This window comes from Rhinolophus ferrumequinum, chromosome 10, assembly GCF_004115265.2.
Source record: "Rhinolophus ferrumequinum isolate MPI-CBG mRhiFer1 chromosome 10, mRhiFer1_v1.p, whole genome shotgun sequence".
NCBI lineage: Eukaryota > Metazoa > Chordata > Mammalia > Chiroptera > Rhinolophidae > Rhinolophus > Rhinolophus ferrumequinum.
In genome coordinates, this window is record NC_046293.1 from 6,226,488 (window position 1) to 6,244,639 (window position 18,152).

An 18,152-nucleotide genomic window follows, 5' to 3' on the forward strand; every position below is an offset into this window, starting at 1 on the left:
CCCATGTCCTGGCTTCCAGAGGGAGGGAGAGACAGAGAAGAGGGAGGAGGGAGAGACAGAACAGAGGGAAGAGGGAGAGACAGAGAAGAGGGAGGAGGGAGAGACAGAGAAGAGGGAGGAGGAAGAGAGAGAGAAGAGGGAGGAGGGAGAGACAGAGAAGAGGGAGGAGGAAGAGAGAGAGAAGAGGGAGGAGGGAGAGACAGAGAAGAGGGAGGAGGGAGAGACAGAACAGAGGGAGGAGGGAGAGACAGAACAGAGGGAAGAGGGAGAGACAGAGAAGAGGGAGGAGGGAGAGAGAGACAGAGGGAGGCAGTGGGCCTAGGTGAGCAGGGCCCGCTGGTCAGGAGGCGGCAATGGCAGTGCCACCCCCCAGCTTGACAATCATCTGCTGGCAGTCGTTGCAAGAGCGCCGGTCACCCGCCTTCTCCAGGGTGCGGGCTGCCTCGGCCAGCAGCACCGCCCGCTGGCCCGGGGAGGAGAGAAAGGAGAGGGGAAGGTGGCGGCAGGCCAGCAGGATGGCGGTGGCCCGTTCTCGCTGGCCGGGCCAGGCGTCCACCTCTCCTGTGGGAATGAGGAGCTACATGTACGGGCTGCTCGCTGAGAGCCGCTCGGACGCAGGTGCTACTCGAAGGGCTTGATGTGGACTCATGTATTCCGTCCTCACACCAGCCCAGTGAGGTAGGTTCCAGTGCCCTCCCTAGTTCACAGACGAGATGAGATCAACTCAGCTGGCACCACATGGCTCTTGTTACATGGTGGCACCGAGATGTAGCCCATGCATCTATCTGGCTCTGGGCCCATGCTTCCTGCCACCCCGGCTCCCGCACCAGACGACCCCCCCAGCCCTCCCCTCCCCGCTCCTGAGGCTGGACCCACAACAACCCGAACCCCACAGCGCCTTCATGGACCCACCAAGTCAAGCCGTGGGCTGCTCTGATTCTCGCACCACCTCTGCCGAGGTCAGTGCCGGGCCCACAGCAGGCCTTGGAGCCGGGCTGCCGGCGGACTCACCGTGCTTGGCGTTCTGGGCAGTGCGCCGCCGTAGGCTGTGCTCCAGCAGCTGGTGGGTGCGGGTGGGACTGGCTCCTGCCATCAGGCGCACAGTGGCTTCGTGCAGAAACACCTGGGGAGGCGCAGGGGAGACAGTCACGCCCTGGTAGGTACAGGTGCCTCTCCCTGCAGCATTCATCTGCCACCTGATCCTGCTCAGCCCCTGAAAGTAACCTCTATTGTCTTCACTGTGACCCCTGGTACAAGCCCGAAACCTGGAGGAGTGGCAGGGACAAGGGACACAGCACAGGCCAGCTGGCGGGGGCAGGAGCAAGGCAACCGGTGACAAAGAGGCAAAGGGCTCCCAGTGACGGAGGGCGGCATGCCCTCTGAGCTTGGAAGACAGGTAACCTGGGTGAAGCCTCCAGTCCTTGGAGGCTGCCTCCAGCTTGAGAATAGGACAGAAGGTGGGACAGGGCCAGGAGGGATATAGGGGAGAACAGCTGGGTACCAGGGAGGTCCAGGTCCTTTTGTCTCTTCAGAAAGGAATAGAGTCCAGAACGTTTGCAGGTAAAAGTCTGTAACTATTCAGAAAGTAGGAGTCGTGGGGGTGGGGAGGAGAAGGCCTAGGTCTCCAATTTCTTAAAATCTCAAGGTCCTTTTATACCTTAATATCTCTGTGGGGGTGCTGCCTGGAAGGCAATGGGGGAACCACTGAAGGGTTCTCATACGGGTCGAGGCAGGATGGAAAGGGCACTCCCCAGGCGGCCTCTGAGGCCAGCCGTGCCCTGAGCAGACCAGAGGGCCGCCGAGCCTTGGGGCACACTCCCTTTGAGCAGGGAGGGGTGGTGCTCAATGATTACGCTTTGTCTACTGTGTCTGTCCTGGCTCGCTGCACAGGGGCCACGGGACGACCCTGTGAGGGTCCCACAGCACCCTAGGGTGAGGGCAGCCTCATCCCGAGCCCTTCTCCTTTTTCATGCCCTTCCCCCTTACTGACACTCTGGCCTCCTCACTTGAAGTTTCTGAAAATAATTCAGGCAAAAATATGTAGTATACATTACTCTAATAAGCAGTAAAAATAAAACAAGGAAATGATTTAAGTCCAGTAAGCCCAGTTATGCAACTGCCCTCAGAGACCTGGCTCAGATCCTGTGGCGTGAAGAACCAAAGCTCCCGAAGGCTCAGAAAAAGGATTAGATGTGGTTCTCGGGAGAGTGTGTCACTCTGAGCCCAGCTGTGAAAGCCAGAGTAGAGCTCCCTCGTGTCCTTCCCACCCCACTCCAGATGGGGCCAGGAGCCCCTCCCCTCCCAGTATCTGACTATGAGATGCTGGTCCTCTCTGTGGGCTGTGGGGCCTGCTCCCCACCACACAACCAACAGAAGCTGAACCAAAGAACACATGGCACCCAGCCCATTTCTTGACAGGTCAGCTGGCTGACCTCAGAGGACCAACTCCACGACCCCACACAGATGTTGTGCTGGGCCCTGGGAACCCCAATCTGCCCTCCCCCACCAGGGAGCTGGGCCTCACCTTGCGGTAGGCTGGGCGGAAGCTGTGTGCCAGCCTGCGCAGGCTGCCCAGGTCCCGCTGGAAGCCAGCCAGCTCGGCGCCTGATGCGTGGTAAGTCTCACCCAGGGCCTGGCTGGCTCCTGCCTGCTTTTGCCAGAGTGCTGTCCGCAGTGACAGGAGCAGATCACAGGTCAGCAGCTGGATCACCTGTGGGGTGAACCAGGGGGAGGAGACAGGTGATGGACCTGCTGCTGAGGTAGGGGCTGCACCTACAAGGACTTGCCAGCCCAACACTCGGCAGCTCCGGGAGGAAACAGAAAGCCCCAGATGGGGCAGCCTGCCAGGCACTCCATAGGGAACCAGAGAACAGCTAAAGAACGAACTCGGGCTCACAGCATCTAGTCCTTTCCATGGCCCCAGGTGGGAGATCTGTTCTCCCCATTCTGCAGGTGAGCATGCGGGGCTCAGAGAGGGGCCGTAGCTGTGTAGGGACACACAGTAGCAGAGGTAGGAATACAGCCTCATAAGTCTGACCAGAGGTCACAGGTTCCTCCCACCTCACAGCTGGCACAGAGGTGCCATGGCCCTGCCCTTCCAGTGGAATGGAAGAGCTTGAAGCGGCAGTGAAGCCTGGAGATTGGGGGAGGGTAAGGAGAGGAGAGGCTCACTTCAGAGGGCAGCCAGGGCTGTGCCCACAGGAGCCCAAGAAGGCAGAACCGCAGTACAGGTGAATGATTGGGTTTAGACCCACTGGCCTAGATCAACTGCAGGTTTGTCATTGATTAGCTACATGACCCTGGCACACAACTGAACCTCTCTGTGCGTCAGTTTCCTCACCCACAAAACAGGCTCCGTGGGGCCGTTGTGAGCATTCCATGAACGCACCATGTGGGCACCACGCCCGGCCCTCAGCAGCAGTCAGTCAGTGCTGGCTGCTGTTAGGCACAGATGCCGCACGCGCCTGGGCCTCATGTCTTCTCTGTGTGGCACCCACGAGGCTGGGCCTGCCTGGCTCCTGAAGCCACCAGCACCACGGAGCAGTGAGAGTGAGGAGACAGCGAGTCCTTTTCGAGGTGGGTCCCCTGTGGCCCTCGGGTTCAGAGGGCCTCCCCAGACCATTCCTCACCTGGCCCAACCTGGCTTTCCCCTTCTCGAGGGTGCTGGGCCTGGGGAGGTCACAGCGCTGCCTCACACCCACCCTGGACTCTGCCCCAGGCCTGCTCAGTGCCCTGACCCTTGCCATACTGTTTTCTGGCTGCTGACAATCTCAAGGGGACATGGGTGAGCCCCCCATCTCGAACAAAACTTGGCACTTCTAAGAGGTGAACACTAGGGAGGCACTTTTGGGTGGGGGCAGTGGCCTGGGGCTGGATTCTGGGAGCCACCAGGCTCCACAGGGTCTCCGTTTTGTAAGGCCATTCTCCTACCGAGAGTTGTCCCCCAGGAACGCAGCCCCCAGGGTGCCCCTAGCCTCTCTCATTCACCAAATCTAGCTGAGACTATCTGGTTTTCTCATGAAGACAAATACTATGGGAGACCAGCAGAGGAAAGACACAGAGTAAGACGCGGCTCTCCCACAGGTCCATTCTGCACACTGCCTGTCCTGCTGGGCTGGCACGCTGTCCTGGGCCACAGGCAACCTCTAGCCGGAAGTGCCAGTCTAGCCACCGGGAACCAAACCCCAGTGAGGGGTGCAGAGTCTGACCCTCCGGGATATACTCCCTTTCTGGAGTGAAACCACGCTCCGCCCGGTGAGCAGATGGTGTTGCACTTCCAGCTGCATGCACTCCCCGCCTCGCCTTTCCTGGGATGGCTGTGCTCTGGCCCAACAGGACCCTCTACGAGGCCTGGGTGGGAAGTCTCTCGAGGGCCGGGCAGGCCTCTGTGATGCACTGTGGAAACATTGCACGGGTACCGCTAGAACGTGCAATGCAACTACAATGCACCACAGCTGCCTGCTAGGAGTATGCGGCTGGCCACGGAGGCTCCCAGGGCGCCTGTCGGCTCAGGCGCATGTGCACGTGGGGGGTGGGGCCCACTCCAAGGCTGGCCTCCAGGGGCCTGGCAGGTTGTACGAGCTTCCCAGAGCAAATGCAGAGCTCTAGCCAGCAGGATCGAGACTCAGAGGGCCTAGGAAAGATGCAGGCGGAATATGCCTGCCCTAACTAAACAGGGAGCCCACCCAGGCTAGCAGGCTACGTTCTGCCTGGTCTCTGTCTCTCAACAGCCCCATAGGCTGGGTAAGCTCAAGATGGGTCAGAGTATTCTTGCACACCAGAACTGAGCACCTCCCGGAGGGGCCAGGTAAGCCCCCACTCACGTGGTTGAGGGTGGGGTCGCAGGTGGCCCCGCTGACATTGAGGCTGCTCCACAGGTGGCCGCTAGCCCTCTCACAGTGGCAGAAGGAGCTCTGCTGCCCATCTGCCTTCCCGGGGAGTGAGGCGTGCATGGCTCTGCAGGTGTGGAAGATGGCCTTCACCAGGGGGCTCCTGGGTGGTGAGAAGGAGGCAAGAGGCAGGAGGTCAGTACTTGTCACCTTGAGGAGTAATTTGAAGAGAAGACTGAACCGGTGACCCCATACTGCTGTGTGACACGTAGGTCTGGAGACCTGAATGCTGCCATCGTGGTTCCAGGTTCCCAGCTCCAGATCTGAAATGCCAGCCCTGAGCAAGGGTGGGCTCCCCATCCCGACAGCGTCTCCTTCAAGCACCCACTTTCCAGTGAGGGACTTGGATAATAAATACAGTAAGTGCTGAATACACAGTGGCAGGTGGTGTGAGCGCCATGAAAGCAAGTCATGTGGCATTTACAAACAACAGTCAAGGATGCCCCCCTGGAAAGGTGACATTTGAGACCTGAAGAACTGGGGGAGTGAGCTGACGGGATTTCCTGGGAGGAGGGTTCCAGGCAGAGGAGCAGCACGTGCAAAGGCCCTGAGTGTCTGACAGATGTGAGACACGAGCCAGCGTGGCTGGAGAGGAGGGCGTGGGGGGAGTGCAGGGAGAGTGAGCTGCAGGGTCAGTCATGGCCAGACGAGGACCTCAGTTTCTTCATCTATCAAGTGGTCACAATGCCACTTGCTGCTAGTACCTATGGTGACAAAGAGTAGTTGGCCCATTATTTGCAGCTGCTCTCCGAGGGGCCATTCCCCGGGAGCTGGTATTAAACTCTCTAGAGAAACTTAGCTTCTTTTCATAGAGCAGATCAAGAAGACGGGGAGGGTGGGGTTGGGGGAGAGTTCCCCCGGTGCCATTATCCTTGAAGAGCAAAGGGACCCCAGAGTGACTGAATTCAGAGGAAAGGAATGCCTGAGGGTCTTAAGCTTAGGCATTGCCGGGCTCTATTGCTGAGAAGTGAGGTGACGTTAGACAATGTACCCGCCAAGCCTCAGTTTCCTCAGGAGCCTTGGTTGGGACAGGCACAGGGTGCAGCGCTAACAGAGGGCCTGGTGCAAGGTGGATGTCACGGTCAGGGTGCTTCAATGGGTCACTTAAATGATATTGGGGTGTCAGACCTACTTTAGGGAACCTGCCTACACCCATTTTTCTCAGCTTCCTCCGGCTCTATTGGTTAAGAGTCTGCTTGACGGGAAATACTGCAGCCTTGGCTCTGAAATCAGGACCTTGGGGAGCCTTTCTGCCTCGGGAGCGTTTTACAATCTCTCTCAAGTGGCAAAAGATGTCGGGGACACTCCGATCCAGTTAGAAACGGCCAGGGCTGCCCATCCTACAGGCCAAATGCCCACAGGCAGGAGTCCCCACAGAGGAAGGTCAAAGGCTCTCTGGCTATGCCCGTGCTAAAGGCTGTGTGAATGACAGGGCTGACGGGGGGGAGGGGCAGAGGGTGGCTGCAAGGACATGAGGGAAGGGTCCTTGGGCCTTCACAAGCCCTGCACTGGCTGCGAGTCGTCACCATACGGCCTGGCTCCACCGAGAGGCCGGGTGCCACAGCACTCTCCCTTGCTGTCAGCCTGTGGCTCCATGGAGGCTGTGGGAGGAAGTCCCAGAGGCAGAGCTGACAGCTGCTGGCACAGCACAGAGACAGACCTGCTTGCCAAGCTTGGTTTCCCCGAGGTGCTCTCGTCTTCCCTCACACTTTATCTCTCCATCTATCATGCGGTCCCCAGGCTGCCTGACCCTTCTCCCCGATAGCCACCCAGACCTGTTCCCTCCCATTAACCCAGACAAGCAGGCCGGGCACACCCTGCATTTGGGGTTTCCCTGGAAGAAGCAAGGAAGTAGTCAAGTAGGCTTACGCACTCAGTTACTTCTAGGGCCTTGGGGACACGCTCTACTTCAGTAAAATGAGCGCGTACAGCCGAGTCATCGCCCTGGAGCCAGCTGATGGCTACAGTGATCGCAGATGTCCACCAACGACAGATGACGTCTGGACCTAGGGGGGAACGGTACCAAACGTCACTCCAGCACCCACAGAAACTAGACCAGTGGAGCTCAGCCCGGCTGGCTGCACCTAGTCCCCACATGGTACGGCCATCTTCACCTTCCGGCGACAGGCCAGGGGCCTCTGCTGCCCTCAGACATTTCTGGTGGAAGAATCAAGAGCCTTAAAAATGTCCACTCCTAGTGACCTAGTAATCCCATTTTGAGCAATCTATCACAAAGAAATTGGCCTAAACTGAGGGAAAAAAATTTAACAAAGATGTTCCCTGTGGTGTTATTTTTAAGTAAAAAGCCGGGATCAACCTCAACTTCCAACAGCCATGACAAACGGCGTTGCCAGTTTCTGTAGGAATAGGCTCACGTTGGAACCTTTTCAATCTTTTCCTCTCGGAGGCTGAGTTTCCTCAGCTGCGATACCAGTGATCTTGAGATGCCAGTGGATGGACGTGTAAAAGGCCTAAGAGCGTGTTCTAAACTCTGAAATAAAGGCAGGCCACAAGGGCAGTGGTCATCATGGGGTGCCTGCAGTTTTGGGATCCTTCCCTCCCCAGGGAGAGTGACCAGAAGGGAGCTTGACAGCCCCTTTCTCCCAGCAGCCTCAGAAGCCCGAGAGGCAGCAGCTGACAGGCCATCATCCTGATGGCAGTTTAGGGACAGAAGCGAAGAAGGTCCTGGTGCCAATTCAGTCCGCGCGTTGCGCTGTCACCCGAGGCCACGGGGAGCCGGAGCAGTACAAACGCCCAGATGAAACGTCCCTTCATCACAATGTTAGACCACAGGGCAACCTCGGGGGTGGGGGTGGGGGTCTGTGTGTCTGAAAGTTGAGTCCCCACCAGCCTCCGGTGCCTGGACTACTTGCTGCCCGTTCTGGGCATTTGGGAAGGTTGCTGACCTGCCCTGCCAGCCAGGATCCGGGGGAGACAATCACTTGCTCTTTACTGCTCATTTCTAGGAGAATCATTATTTCCTGACCCTCGAGTGCTGCCCAGCAGGGAGTAACTGTGGGTCAGAGCTTTGGGGGAGCTGAAGATACAAACCTCAGATCCAGAGAAGATTCTCAAGTGCGTACTCAACTAGCCCTGGACCCTGGAACAAAGGGGCTGTGAAGGGTGGGCGCCACCCTGCAAGATGCTTACCGAGCGCTGACTTGAGCACAGAGCTGCTGGAGAAGGGGGGGGTCACAATGCCCACAGAATCCACAAAAGAATTAAGTAATTTCAGGTACTCCAGAGCACTGGAGAATTCACTAGAAAGACAAGAAAGGGTCCCATGTACATTAAAATGTATAGAAGGACCGCTCGTGGCCTGGCGGTTTGGCCTCCCTCCCCGAGACCAAATGGACATTTCTGGCCCCTTCTCCCCCATCATGCCAGGCATGCCCTGAGCTCTGCCCCCTATACCATTCACACTCTCTGTGGCCTTCCTTCTTCGAATGTTCCTGACACCCTTCCCTCTGCTTGCCGAGAGAGCCCACTTTGCTCTTTCATTCCTGGCCCCGAAACCTGACTCCTCCCTGTAAGGCCCAATTCAAATGTATCCTCCCAGAAGTTTACTGATCTCTGGCATAGAAGTGCCCTCTCCTTGCCACTCAGAAGCACTCCATCAGGACTTGGGTCTTTATGAGACTGACTTTGGCACCTGTGTGCCTCTCAGGTCTTACCCCGAGAAGGAAAGACTGCTTAATAACTGTGGTAGAATAAGAATTGCCCGGCACATTCAGTAAAGGTCTGGGACCCCAAGATGTCCAGGCCAGAGCCTTCTGCTGGGCTCTCCATATTCCTTTCTTAGTCCCTCAACAGGCCACCTACCTCCCTACCCCAACAAGCAAATCAAATGCCTGACTTGCTCCAAGAACTGACTCCACTTGCCTAAGAAACGGGTAAAAAGAAAAAAGGTAGGAAAGTGACTCCTACTCAGTCTAGGAGAAAAGAGCAGATCTGGGTCGGAGCTCACCCAGGGTTCTGGAGGGGCTGCCAGGTTGGAGGGATACAAAGGATCACTCCATTTTCCGAGACCCTACACTATGGCTTGTTTCTAGATGCACGCCCACAGCTGCCCTTGAACTCCCTGGACAGACAGCCCGAGGCGGAGGCATCCTGGAGACATTACCAGCTCTCTTCTTCCTGGTCTCCAGCCCTCTTCTTGGCCTGAGGTTTCACCAAGGACTCCACAGCTAGCTCCAGCAGGTTTCTGCAGAAGGCCTGGTGGACCTGGGCAACGGGGTCAGCTGAAGAAGAGTTAGGCCAGGGGAAGGGTTAGATGGGTCTTACTCATGAGCCCATTTTATCTTTACACAGAAAATAGAGGGTGAGGAGAGGAACCCAAGCTATAGCTACCCTCTCTGAATGGGGATCAAACACCCTTCTCAATCAAACCCCAGAACTACCTTGATTAAAGGGTTGGAAGATTCTGGGGGAGTGTGTGTGTGTGTGTGTGTGTCGGCATGGAGTTCAGCACTTTCACTGGCTATAAGGTGGTGGCCACAGCCTTGTCGGAAGACAGAAAATGGAAAGGCAGACGGCTCCAAGTCTCAGAGGCTCCCTCTTCTCCATGTGGCTCAGGAGGACAGCCAGCCGAGGAGGACAGGAGGCGGCTGCAGCCTTGACGTGGCAAGGGAAGACCCCGCTCTTATGTTCCAGAGCCTTGTCTTGGGACTTGTGGCCAGCGACGATCTGGCTGAGCTGATTCACAACGGGTCTTGCAATGCTTGCAACAGCTGACTGTCACCACCATCAAGTCCCTACCGGCAGCCCCAAAGCAGTGCGTCACCAGCCCCCCCTCCCCACGCCCTGAGCAGACACGTGGGCCTCAATTTGACAAGGACGAGGAGGCAGGACACTTATGAACACATTCTGGGTGACAAGGCCGAGAACTAGAGCCTGCAAGAGATGAGATAGCTAGTGACAATCTAAGGTGTGGACAAAACAGACAGCGAAGGGGGGCTGAGAGTTAGGACGGCTTTTGCTTTCATCCTTACTTTTGGGTGCTGTTCAACATTCTTATATTGAGCAATAGCTATTTTTTAAAAAAGGATAGTGGACCACCCCAAAATGTCTGACACACACCTGTCCCTGGGGAACATGCCTCACTCTCCCCAGACCCACGGTGTAGCGGGGAGAAGCTTGCCGGGAGCGGAAAGCCACTGGCTGCTCAAGTCTGAGTCAACTCGTCCAGCCTCTACCACTTCGAGGTCGGGTGAGTCGACTCCAATCACTGTCAAACACCAGGGACGGGAAGCCAGCATCTCCTCCCGACGCCTGGAGCCCTGTCCCAGCCACCACTCTGAGCACTTGATGACCGCCTGTCGCCTGTTGTTCCCTAACTGCTCCATATATGTCTGTCTGCTTTCCAGTGGGACCCGGGCCAGCAAACAGCTACTGCATACATCCTTTGTGTTTCCACGGTGCCCAGAACAAAGGCAAGAATACAGTCTGATTGACATGAGGAGCACGGGCTTCGAATGTCAAGCGAGCTGCAAACCCAGCTTAGCTGCTGACCAGGCTCATGACCTCCCTGAGCTTTGGGGAAAATAAGACTGACATCCTGTGTTTCCGCCCTGAAGTCCTGGTAGCTCTCACGGCTCTCTCCAGTTCCCAATGGCTGCAAAGATGTCCTCACCTGGGTTCCTCTGGGCACAGTACAGACTCTCCTTGGCAGCTGACTTCACCGACCAGCTCCGCTCCATGAAGAACTTCTGGCCCAGGGGGTGGCAGAGCCAGCGCAGCGAGTCAGGGACAGCACTGCGCTCGGGGCCACACAGACTCTGGGCTCTACTGAGGAAGTAGCTCTGTGGAAGGACAAAGACCACGGGTGATACCAGGGTGGCAGAATGCTGGCTGCGGCCACCATGGGCCCATCAGAAAGCACCACCGGGCTGGGGAAAGGAGATCAATGGGAGGGCTGGGACTCACATACCTGGAAGTAAATGCCACCACCGAAATTAGGACAAGCGGCCTAGTTTCTGGCCTTTGAGGAAAGACCAAGAAAGACTTTGAGCAGAGCAGGATGGGAGGGAGAAGCACGAGACACTGGGAGCTCAGGAGCCCACAGGAGGGCGCTGGGCCAGGCCCCTGGACCCCGACTGTCGTACTTCCGCCCTGGCCTCTGCCAGGAGGGGAGCTGTCTCCTTTTCTGGTTCAGTCTGATGGTTCTGACCTTTACTGGGCTCTAAGTAGCCATCAGCTAATATAACGGCTTCAGAAGACTTGAATGCCACGGTCAGAAATAGCACTGCCAAAGCGGCACTCTAGGAACACGGACCAAGAAGTCTGCCTCTTTCCTTTTTTTTTTTTTTTGTTTAATTTATTTAAGTGTGTTTTTTCAGGACCCATTAGCTCCAAGTCAAATAGTTGTTTCAATCTAGTTGTGGAAGGCACAGCTCACTGTGGCCCATGCAGGGATTGAACTGGCAACCATGGTGTTATGAACAGCACGCTCTAACCAACTGAGCTAACTGGCTGTCCCCCAAGACTGTCTCTTTCTAGGCGAGTCTGGAGAGGGCTGCCGGAATCTAAGATTAAATGACGCAGCCAAACTGCTTTACAGCCCCGCTCTAATATTATCATGGCACTTAGGGGGCCGGGGGGACATTTCGCCGAAATCTCCAATCATGGTCTTTTCCTCCTCTGTGCTGACCACCATACTCGAAACAGAGTCCTGGACAGCAAATGCGGACCATCAGCAGAGCACTTGCTGAACCTGAGCTAGAAACTGCAGTGAGTAATCTGAACCTCATGAGGTTGGGGGTGTGGTGGTGGCAATGCCAGGGCTTTTGAAGTCAGAGAACCTTCTAGTAGTTGGAAACTCTTTAACTCTCCCCAACTCTTTCCTGAGAGCACGTGCCTGATGGGCTGCTCCAGGGGCAACAGCACCACAGGTCTCTCCAGAGGGCCCAAATGGCACCCACTAGCAGAAACAAAGCCTGTGTGGGCAGTATTGAAAGAGAAACCCAGAGAAGCCATTTAGAAAATCATTAAATTAAAATACATTTTTCAGCTTCATAATTCTTAAAAGAGAAAAACCTTAGTTATAACACATCTCAGTGGGGGGGCGGGGAGAGCGTAGGAAGAAGCTTGGGTTTTAGTGGTTTGAATTAATAAGAAATATAAATCCTGAGATAGTCATTTCACAGTACGGCTTCTAGAAGGGAAATTGAGAAAATAACTTCTGTTGCTCTTTTAATTTTCTTGGCATTATCATCCCATGATAATTTCCCTAAATTTTATAGACAGCAGAATTCAGAATGTCCAGGAGGCCTAGGAGCCCCCTTCCCTATGACTCATCTGCTAACTGCTGAATTCAGTGGCTGAGGCACGAGACTCAGAACTGCTCAGATCCTGAGGGCCACCCTGTATGTACCCCAGGGCCAGTCCCAATCGCAGAATGTCCTCCCAGTGGTCTGACTCTACGGTTCTCAAATTGTGCGCCAAGGCACCCCAAAGTGCCACAGGGAACTCGCAGGGGTGTCACTGGATGTTACATTTTTGAGGTAAATACAGAAATGCTCAACATGACACCATGTAAAGCACGAGGTGGAGATAGTTCATGGTCTCAACACGAGACCTACGACCTTCCTTTGGATGATGGCACATCTTCGTGAAGCTGAGTTTTTGGAAGTTGTAATAAAAAGCAAGTGGTGTGTGAAAATTGCTGTGGAACAAAAAATGTAGGTGGTGGTATCCAATCTGATTTCAAAGTTTGAGAAGGTGTGTGGTGCCAAAAGTAAGTAATTATTGTCGTTAACAATAACACATTTGCTAGCTAAATATATTCAACTGAATTCAAAGCTTCCTTGTCATTAAGAAAGTGCTGTCTGGGTCTCCTACTCCACCCCTTCCCGTAAAAGGGGCAGCTCCTCTCCTTCCCCCCCCTACTGAAAATGCAAATTTGTCAGGACCATTAATGGTCTGATATTTATACCCTGTGACCCAGCATCACCACTTCCAGAGATTTCACCAGAATTGGGTAAGACAGTGGGTGAGAACGCTTCCTACAGCACTGTCTGTAATTGCAAATACTGGAAACAACCGTACGTCCAAGAGCGGCAACTGGCTCAATCAACAACGGTATTTACATGTGTGGTGTACAACGTACCTCTGGAATACAACAAGGTGACAAAGAAAGAGGCCCAGGACTTACTGTTAGGTTGAAAAAAGCAAGTGACAAAACAAGGTTTCTGGTATGATCACATTGAATAAATTAGAATGCATATGTTAGTAAATGCAGGAAGAAAATTCTGGAAGAAAAAATGTGAGGAAAGACACATCAAGCTGTTTACCACTAGTTGGGCATACCAAATATTTTCGGGGGTGGGGGTAGGGAGTGGGGTCATGAGCAGGGACAATTTTCAAGGGAACATTTTCCCAACCCTCAGCTGCCACACATATGCCTTCCACAAATGGCCTAATTCTCTCTAAAGGACAGCTGTGTCTTAGCCATAAGGACAATGGAAACCCCAGTGCGATTTTGGGGATGACGAGATGATCCCAAAATTTATATGGGAAGGTAAAGAGCAAACACTAGTCACTAAAGCCAGAGGACTGACACGTCCAGATATAATGATATTAGGAGACTTCTTGGCCATTGTGGGGGTGCAGTGGGGGTGCACTGGAACAGACTAGAGCGTCCTGCAGCAGACTCATCATACACGGACACTTGATTTACGAAAAAGGTGCCTCGGTGCAGTGGGGAGAGGACAGTCATTTTAATAGCATTCTGGGGCAGAGACATATCCATGCGGGAAAGTACATTTTGCACCCTTACCTCCAACTCATACAAAATCACTTCCAGGGGGATTATGGACCTATGTGTGAAGAGTAAAGAACAAAGCGTTCAGCAGATAACATAGGAGAATATCTTCAGGACTTTGAGGTAGGGCAAAGCTTTATTAAACAGGACATAAAATGTCTAACTGCAGGAAAAGACAAATAATCTGGACTTCATGAACATCAAGAACTTGTGCTCATTGATCAACACCATTAAGGGAGAGAACAGGCAAGCCACAGAGTAAGAGAAAACATGCGAAGCACATACCCAACAAAGGATTACAGCCGGGTTCTAAAGAACTCCTCAGATCCATAAAAAGAGAGACATCCCAAATGAAAAACAGGTGAAAGACTTGACTAAGAGACTACCCAGAGAGCCAACAAACTATCCCAATGGCCAATGAAAAGGTGCCTGACACTGTCAATTACTTGGGAAATGCAAATGACAATCACAGTGAGATACCAGCAGAAAGGCTTAAGAAACCGAAATTGACACAATCGTGTTTGGTGAGGACGCAGAACACACTGGTGGAGTGGAAGTCGGTACAACCACTTTGGAAAGCTGTTAGGCAGCGTCTACTAAAGGTGAACCTTTGACCCAGCAATGCCATTCCTAGAAATACAGCCCCGTGTTCACAGAGAGATGAACAGAGATGGGACATTCACAGCAGCACGACTCGTAACAACCCAAAACAGGGAACAACTCAAAAATCCACCGACAAGAGTCTAGTCACACAGAGGAAGACTATAAAGCAATGAGAACAGACAATCTCTAACTGTACGCAACAACGGAAATGACTCTTGCACGTGCTATCGAGCAGATGCAGCGAGACACATACAGAGCATACTGTATGACTTACTCTCCTACAAAGCTTTTATAGAGGCAAACAGCTGAGGTGATCAGGATGGTGGTTAATGTGGCTGGAGGGCTTGGGGGGAGGGGCAGCTTGCTGCCTACAAGGGGGCCCAAGGGAGCCTCCCGGGGGCTGGATCGTGTTCTGTTTCTTGATCCGTCTGCTGGTTACATAGATGTGTTTGTTCACTTTGTGAAGTCACTGAACTGTGTGTTTGTGATTCGTGTACTTTTCTACATGCACACTGTACTTTAATAAAAAGTTTACAGGAACAACAAACAGGCTTAAACTATGGTGACAGAATTCAGAATATTGGTTACCTTTGGGGGGCAGGGAGCCTGGAGAAGGCCTGCTCCACCTGGGGGTGATGGGAACATTCTACTTCTTGATCTGGTTGGTTGCTACAAGGTTGAGTTCACTTTGTAAAAATTCATCAAGCTGTAAATGTGTGCATTTTTCATATGTACATTGTATTTCAATAAAATTAACGTCTTCAAAAATACTTTCTGGGGGCAGAGAAGTTCCAAGTGTGACATCGGCCCAGAATACTAGGACAAACCAACGTTCTAGGGGAGCCGCCTGGCCAACGCGTCCTGCTCTCAGTCTAGATTCGCCTTGCCCCAAAAGCTCCCTTGACTCCCCCTGGGTCTGGGGCCTAGTGTGCTCTCGGGGCAGCCAGATCAGCCCCCACCCCACCCCACCCTTGTCTGGATTCCCTGCCAGACTGCACGCTCCCCGAGGACAGGGCAAATGTCCCACTCTCTGCAGCATTTCACTCTGAGAAGTGCCTGGCCCAGAGCAGGGACTCAGTAATGTTTGCTAAAGGAACATCTTATCTAGGGTCACGGAAACAGGGCTGAGACTCAAAAAGTACACTGGGCTTTTCCACGCCCTTTGTCACTTAGGTATCGTGACACGCTTCAGGAAACATCAGTGCCAACATAGGGGACGTTCCCGTTCACTCCCAGCTCATCAGTGCTATATGGAAACAAAACGGAGATGGGATCATTCTGTTTTGGACACAGCTGATGTATTCAGCAGCCTACCCGAGTGAGCACGGAACAAAAAGGCATTTCTGCTGGAGAGAAAGCCTGAGGTCAGCAGACGCTGTGAACTAGTTGGTAACAAGCCTGTGAAATATCCAATTGTGAATTCCCAAGGCTGGCTCCATCGGAGGCGGCTGATAACCACAGTTCCCACCCCAGGTCTGACCTGGGCTCCCTGCGGACGTGCACTGGCTTCCATTTCTGGATCCACAGTGCCGTGACCAACACCAGGAACCCAATAAATACCTTCTGAGAGAATAAAAGAAGCAGGAGACACAACCAGAAGATACCAAGAATTTTTATGACCACTTGAAGCAGAAAAATCCGTATGAATCCCCAAAATGGGTCACTGTATCACTGAATCAATATTCTCATCTCAGGGCACCAAAGTGTCCTGCTTATGTGAAAGGGCCCTGAGGGGGGAATTGCGGTGTTTTGAGTGAACTGCTCTAAGTACTGGTGGAATGACCCACTGAATGAATGTCTGCCCATCCGGGCGCTCAGCACCCGCAGGCAGGGCCCACACCTATCTTAGCTCCTGAAGACGCTGAGCAAAGGCTCACAGACTAAAGGTACTCACCGCCAGGAAGCCCAGCTTGCCTCCACACCGGGTCTTGAGCCCCATGGCGGCGGTCAGGTGGATTTCTACCAGCGTGCTCGGCGGAATTTTCTCCTCTGCACATTCAGCCAGGTTCACAGCGCACAGGGCCATGTGGACATCTGAGCAGGCGGATCCCGCAGGGAGCTTCCCTATGGCGGCAGAAACAGAAACCAATGCTGACAGATCCCCCAAACCAAGCCTTTTCCTGCTTTCTCTAGCAGTCAGAGCGACAGCAGAGCCAGAGGAGAAAGTTCGTGAACTCTGATCAGACAGTCCTGGGTGGAGTGCTGAGCGCTGCAACTTAGTTGCTGTATGTTTCTCTCCCCCTCATGGGGGACAAGAGAAAATATACGTCATGGCACAGGGCTCCGCGTAAATGGCAGCAGTTATGACTGCAGGTCCTTGGAGAGGACTCAGGGTACCCGCCGTAATATTTTCCAAAACAGCATCAATGGCACAGCCATGTTCTGCGAATACAGTCCTGTGTCTCCAAACATTGCAAGACAGGTAATGAAAAAATGTGAAATCACTGATTTGAATTTATTTTCACATAAACAGACTCCACAGTATATAACCACGTACCCCTCTGAGGAGCAAGTAACACAAAACTGAACACTGAAAGTCAGACACATCTTAGGTTACTAGCTGGATGGCCAGGCCAGGTTTATATACCCTCCCGTGTGAGGGCTGCACAGCCCATCTAGGGTGATCCTGAAGGCAGGGGCTGAAGTGACCTTGCACAGGCACAAGGGTCCATCAAGTCTCTGAGGCTTTCACACTGTCATTCGCTTTGGTCCTCAGCTCAGGGGCGGGATGGTGGCCAGGGCAAGCAGTCTCCTCGCTTGGCTGAGGGGGAAGTGAGCCTCAGGGCAGGCCCATGTCAAAGGTCCAGACGGTAGCCACGCCAGGCCTGCCGACCTCACCCAGCTCTGCATTCTTTCCACTGGGTCCCTGCCTCCCTGGTGTTTTTATCAGAGTAGAGAGACCTCAGCCCCCATACAGCATTCTGCACAGGCGTCAGGTGTCGGTCTCGCAGGAGGTACCACCGAGCTCTCTCCTTTGGGGGAGGGAAGGCAGAGGGCAGTGTGGGAACCATATTTAGCCACCTCTGTCCCTTGGTCAGTGTCTTGCACAGGGCCTGGCCCACACAGTGCTCTGTGAATGTGGAACGAATGAGTGATGTGAACTATCCCAGTTGGAATTCTCCAGAATGTGAATGCTAGGACGCAGCCTCCTGATCAGAGACCTGAGATGGAGCCCAAGGGCACACTGAGGGGGCAGAGAAGAGCACAGCCGGGAAAATGTGCAGAGAAGGACTCTCTGCTAGACCTCTGCCATGACCCCATCTGTTAAACCCCACAGCAGGCCTCACTGTCTCGTTTTCCCCTCCTCTTCCTCCCCTGGGGTCTGGCAGCTCAGCAGAAGCTCCCTTGGCGCCCAGTGCATTTCCATCTACACTGTTGCTTTCTGACCCTTCTTGAACTCTCTCTGACTTTGCTCCTCTGGCACAAAGCCTCTCAGCTTTTTCCAACCTATCCAACCGCCCCTTCTCCAACAGCATCCACCTGACTCCCTGTCCCCGGCCGGCCCTTTCCATGCGGGTGTTCTTGCAGATGCCCGAGTGGCCCCTTTCACCACAAGCCCTCTCATCAGCTCCCGAGGTTCTCATTCTCGCTGGGAGGAACATCTGGCTCCCTTTCCTGGTTTCCAGCACGTCCACCGCCCACTGAATACTCCCCTCACCTCTTCCCGGGAAAACTGCTCTTCCTCCTGTTTTCCTCACCTCTGTTGGAGGCAACACTGCTTTCACCCAATTCTCAAGAAACCAGGGCGCCACCCTAGTCGCTCCTTTCCTGACCCTTCACGTCCAGTGAGTCCCCACATCCTGTCAACCCCACCCCTTTCTCCCTGTCCCCTTGGCATCTCCGATCTTCGTTGCTTTAGCTCCCGTGTGGCCTCACGGACACTAACTGTAATCCCCTCC

General features: G+C 54.0%; 1 protein-coding gene across 3 annotated transcripts in view; it reads right to left on the reverse strand.

Moving 5' to 3' along the window:
* Positions 1 to 212: 212 nt before the first annotated feature.
* Positions 213 to 18,152, reverse strand: part of SREBF2 (sterol regulatory element binding transcription factor 2) — a 52,404-nt gene continuing 34,464 nt past the window's right edge. For all 3 annotated transcript variants that reach the window (XM_033116726.1, XM_033116728.1, XM_033116727.1), the window contains 9 exons: positions 16,148 to 16,317; positions 10,522 to 10,690; positions 9,013 to 9,130; positions 8,040 to 8,149; positions 6,763 to 6,895; positions 4,824 to 4,992; positions 2,525 to 2,710; positions 1,012 to 1,123; positions 213 to 561 (listed from right to left, as the gene is read on the reverse strand). In XM_033116726.1, the coding sequence (XP_032972617.1) occupies positions 341 to 561; positions 1,012 to 1,123; positions 2,525 to 2,710; positions 4,824 to 4,992; positions 6,763 to 6,895; positions 8,040 to 8,149; positions 9,013 to 9,130; positions 10,522 to 10,690; positions 16,148 to 16,317 (1,388 nt within the window). In that variant the 3' untranslated portion in view covers positions 213 to 340. The remainder of the gene's footprint in view (positions 562 to 1,011; positions 1,124 to 2,524; positions 2,711 to 4,823; positions 4,993 to 6,762; positions 6,896 to 8,039; positions 8,150 to 9,012; positions 9,131 to 10,521; positions 10,691 to 16,147; positions 16,318 to 18,152) is intronic.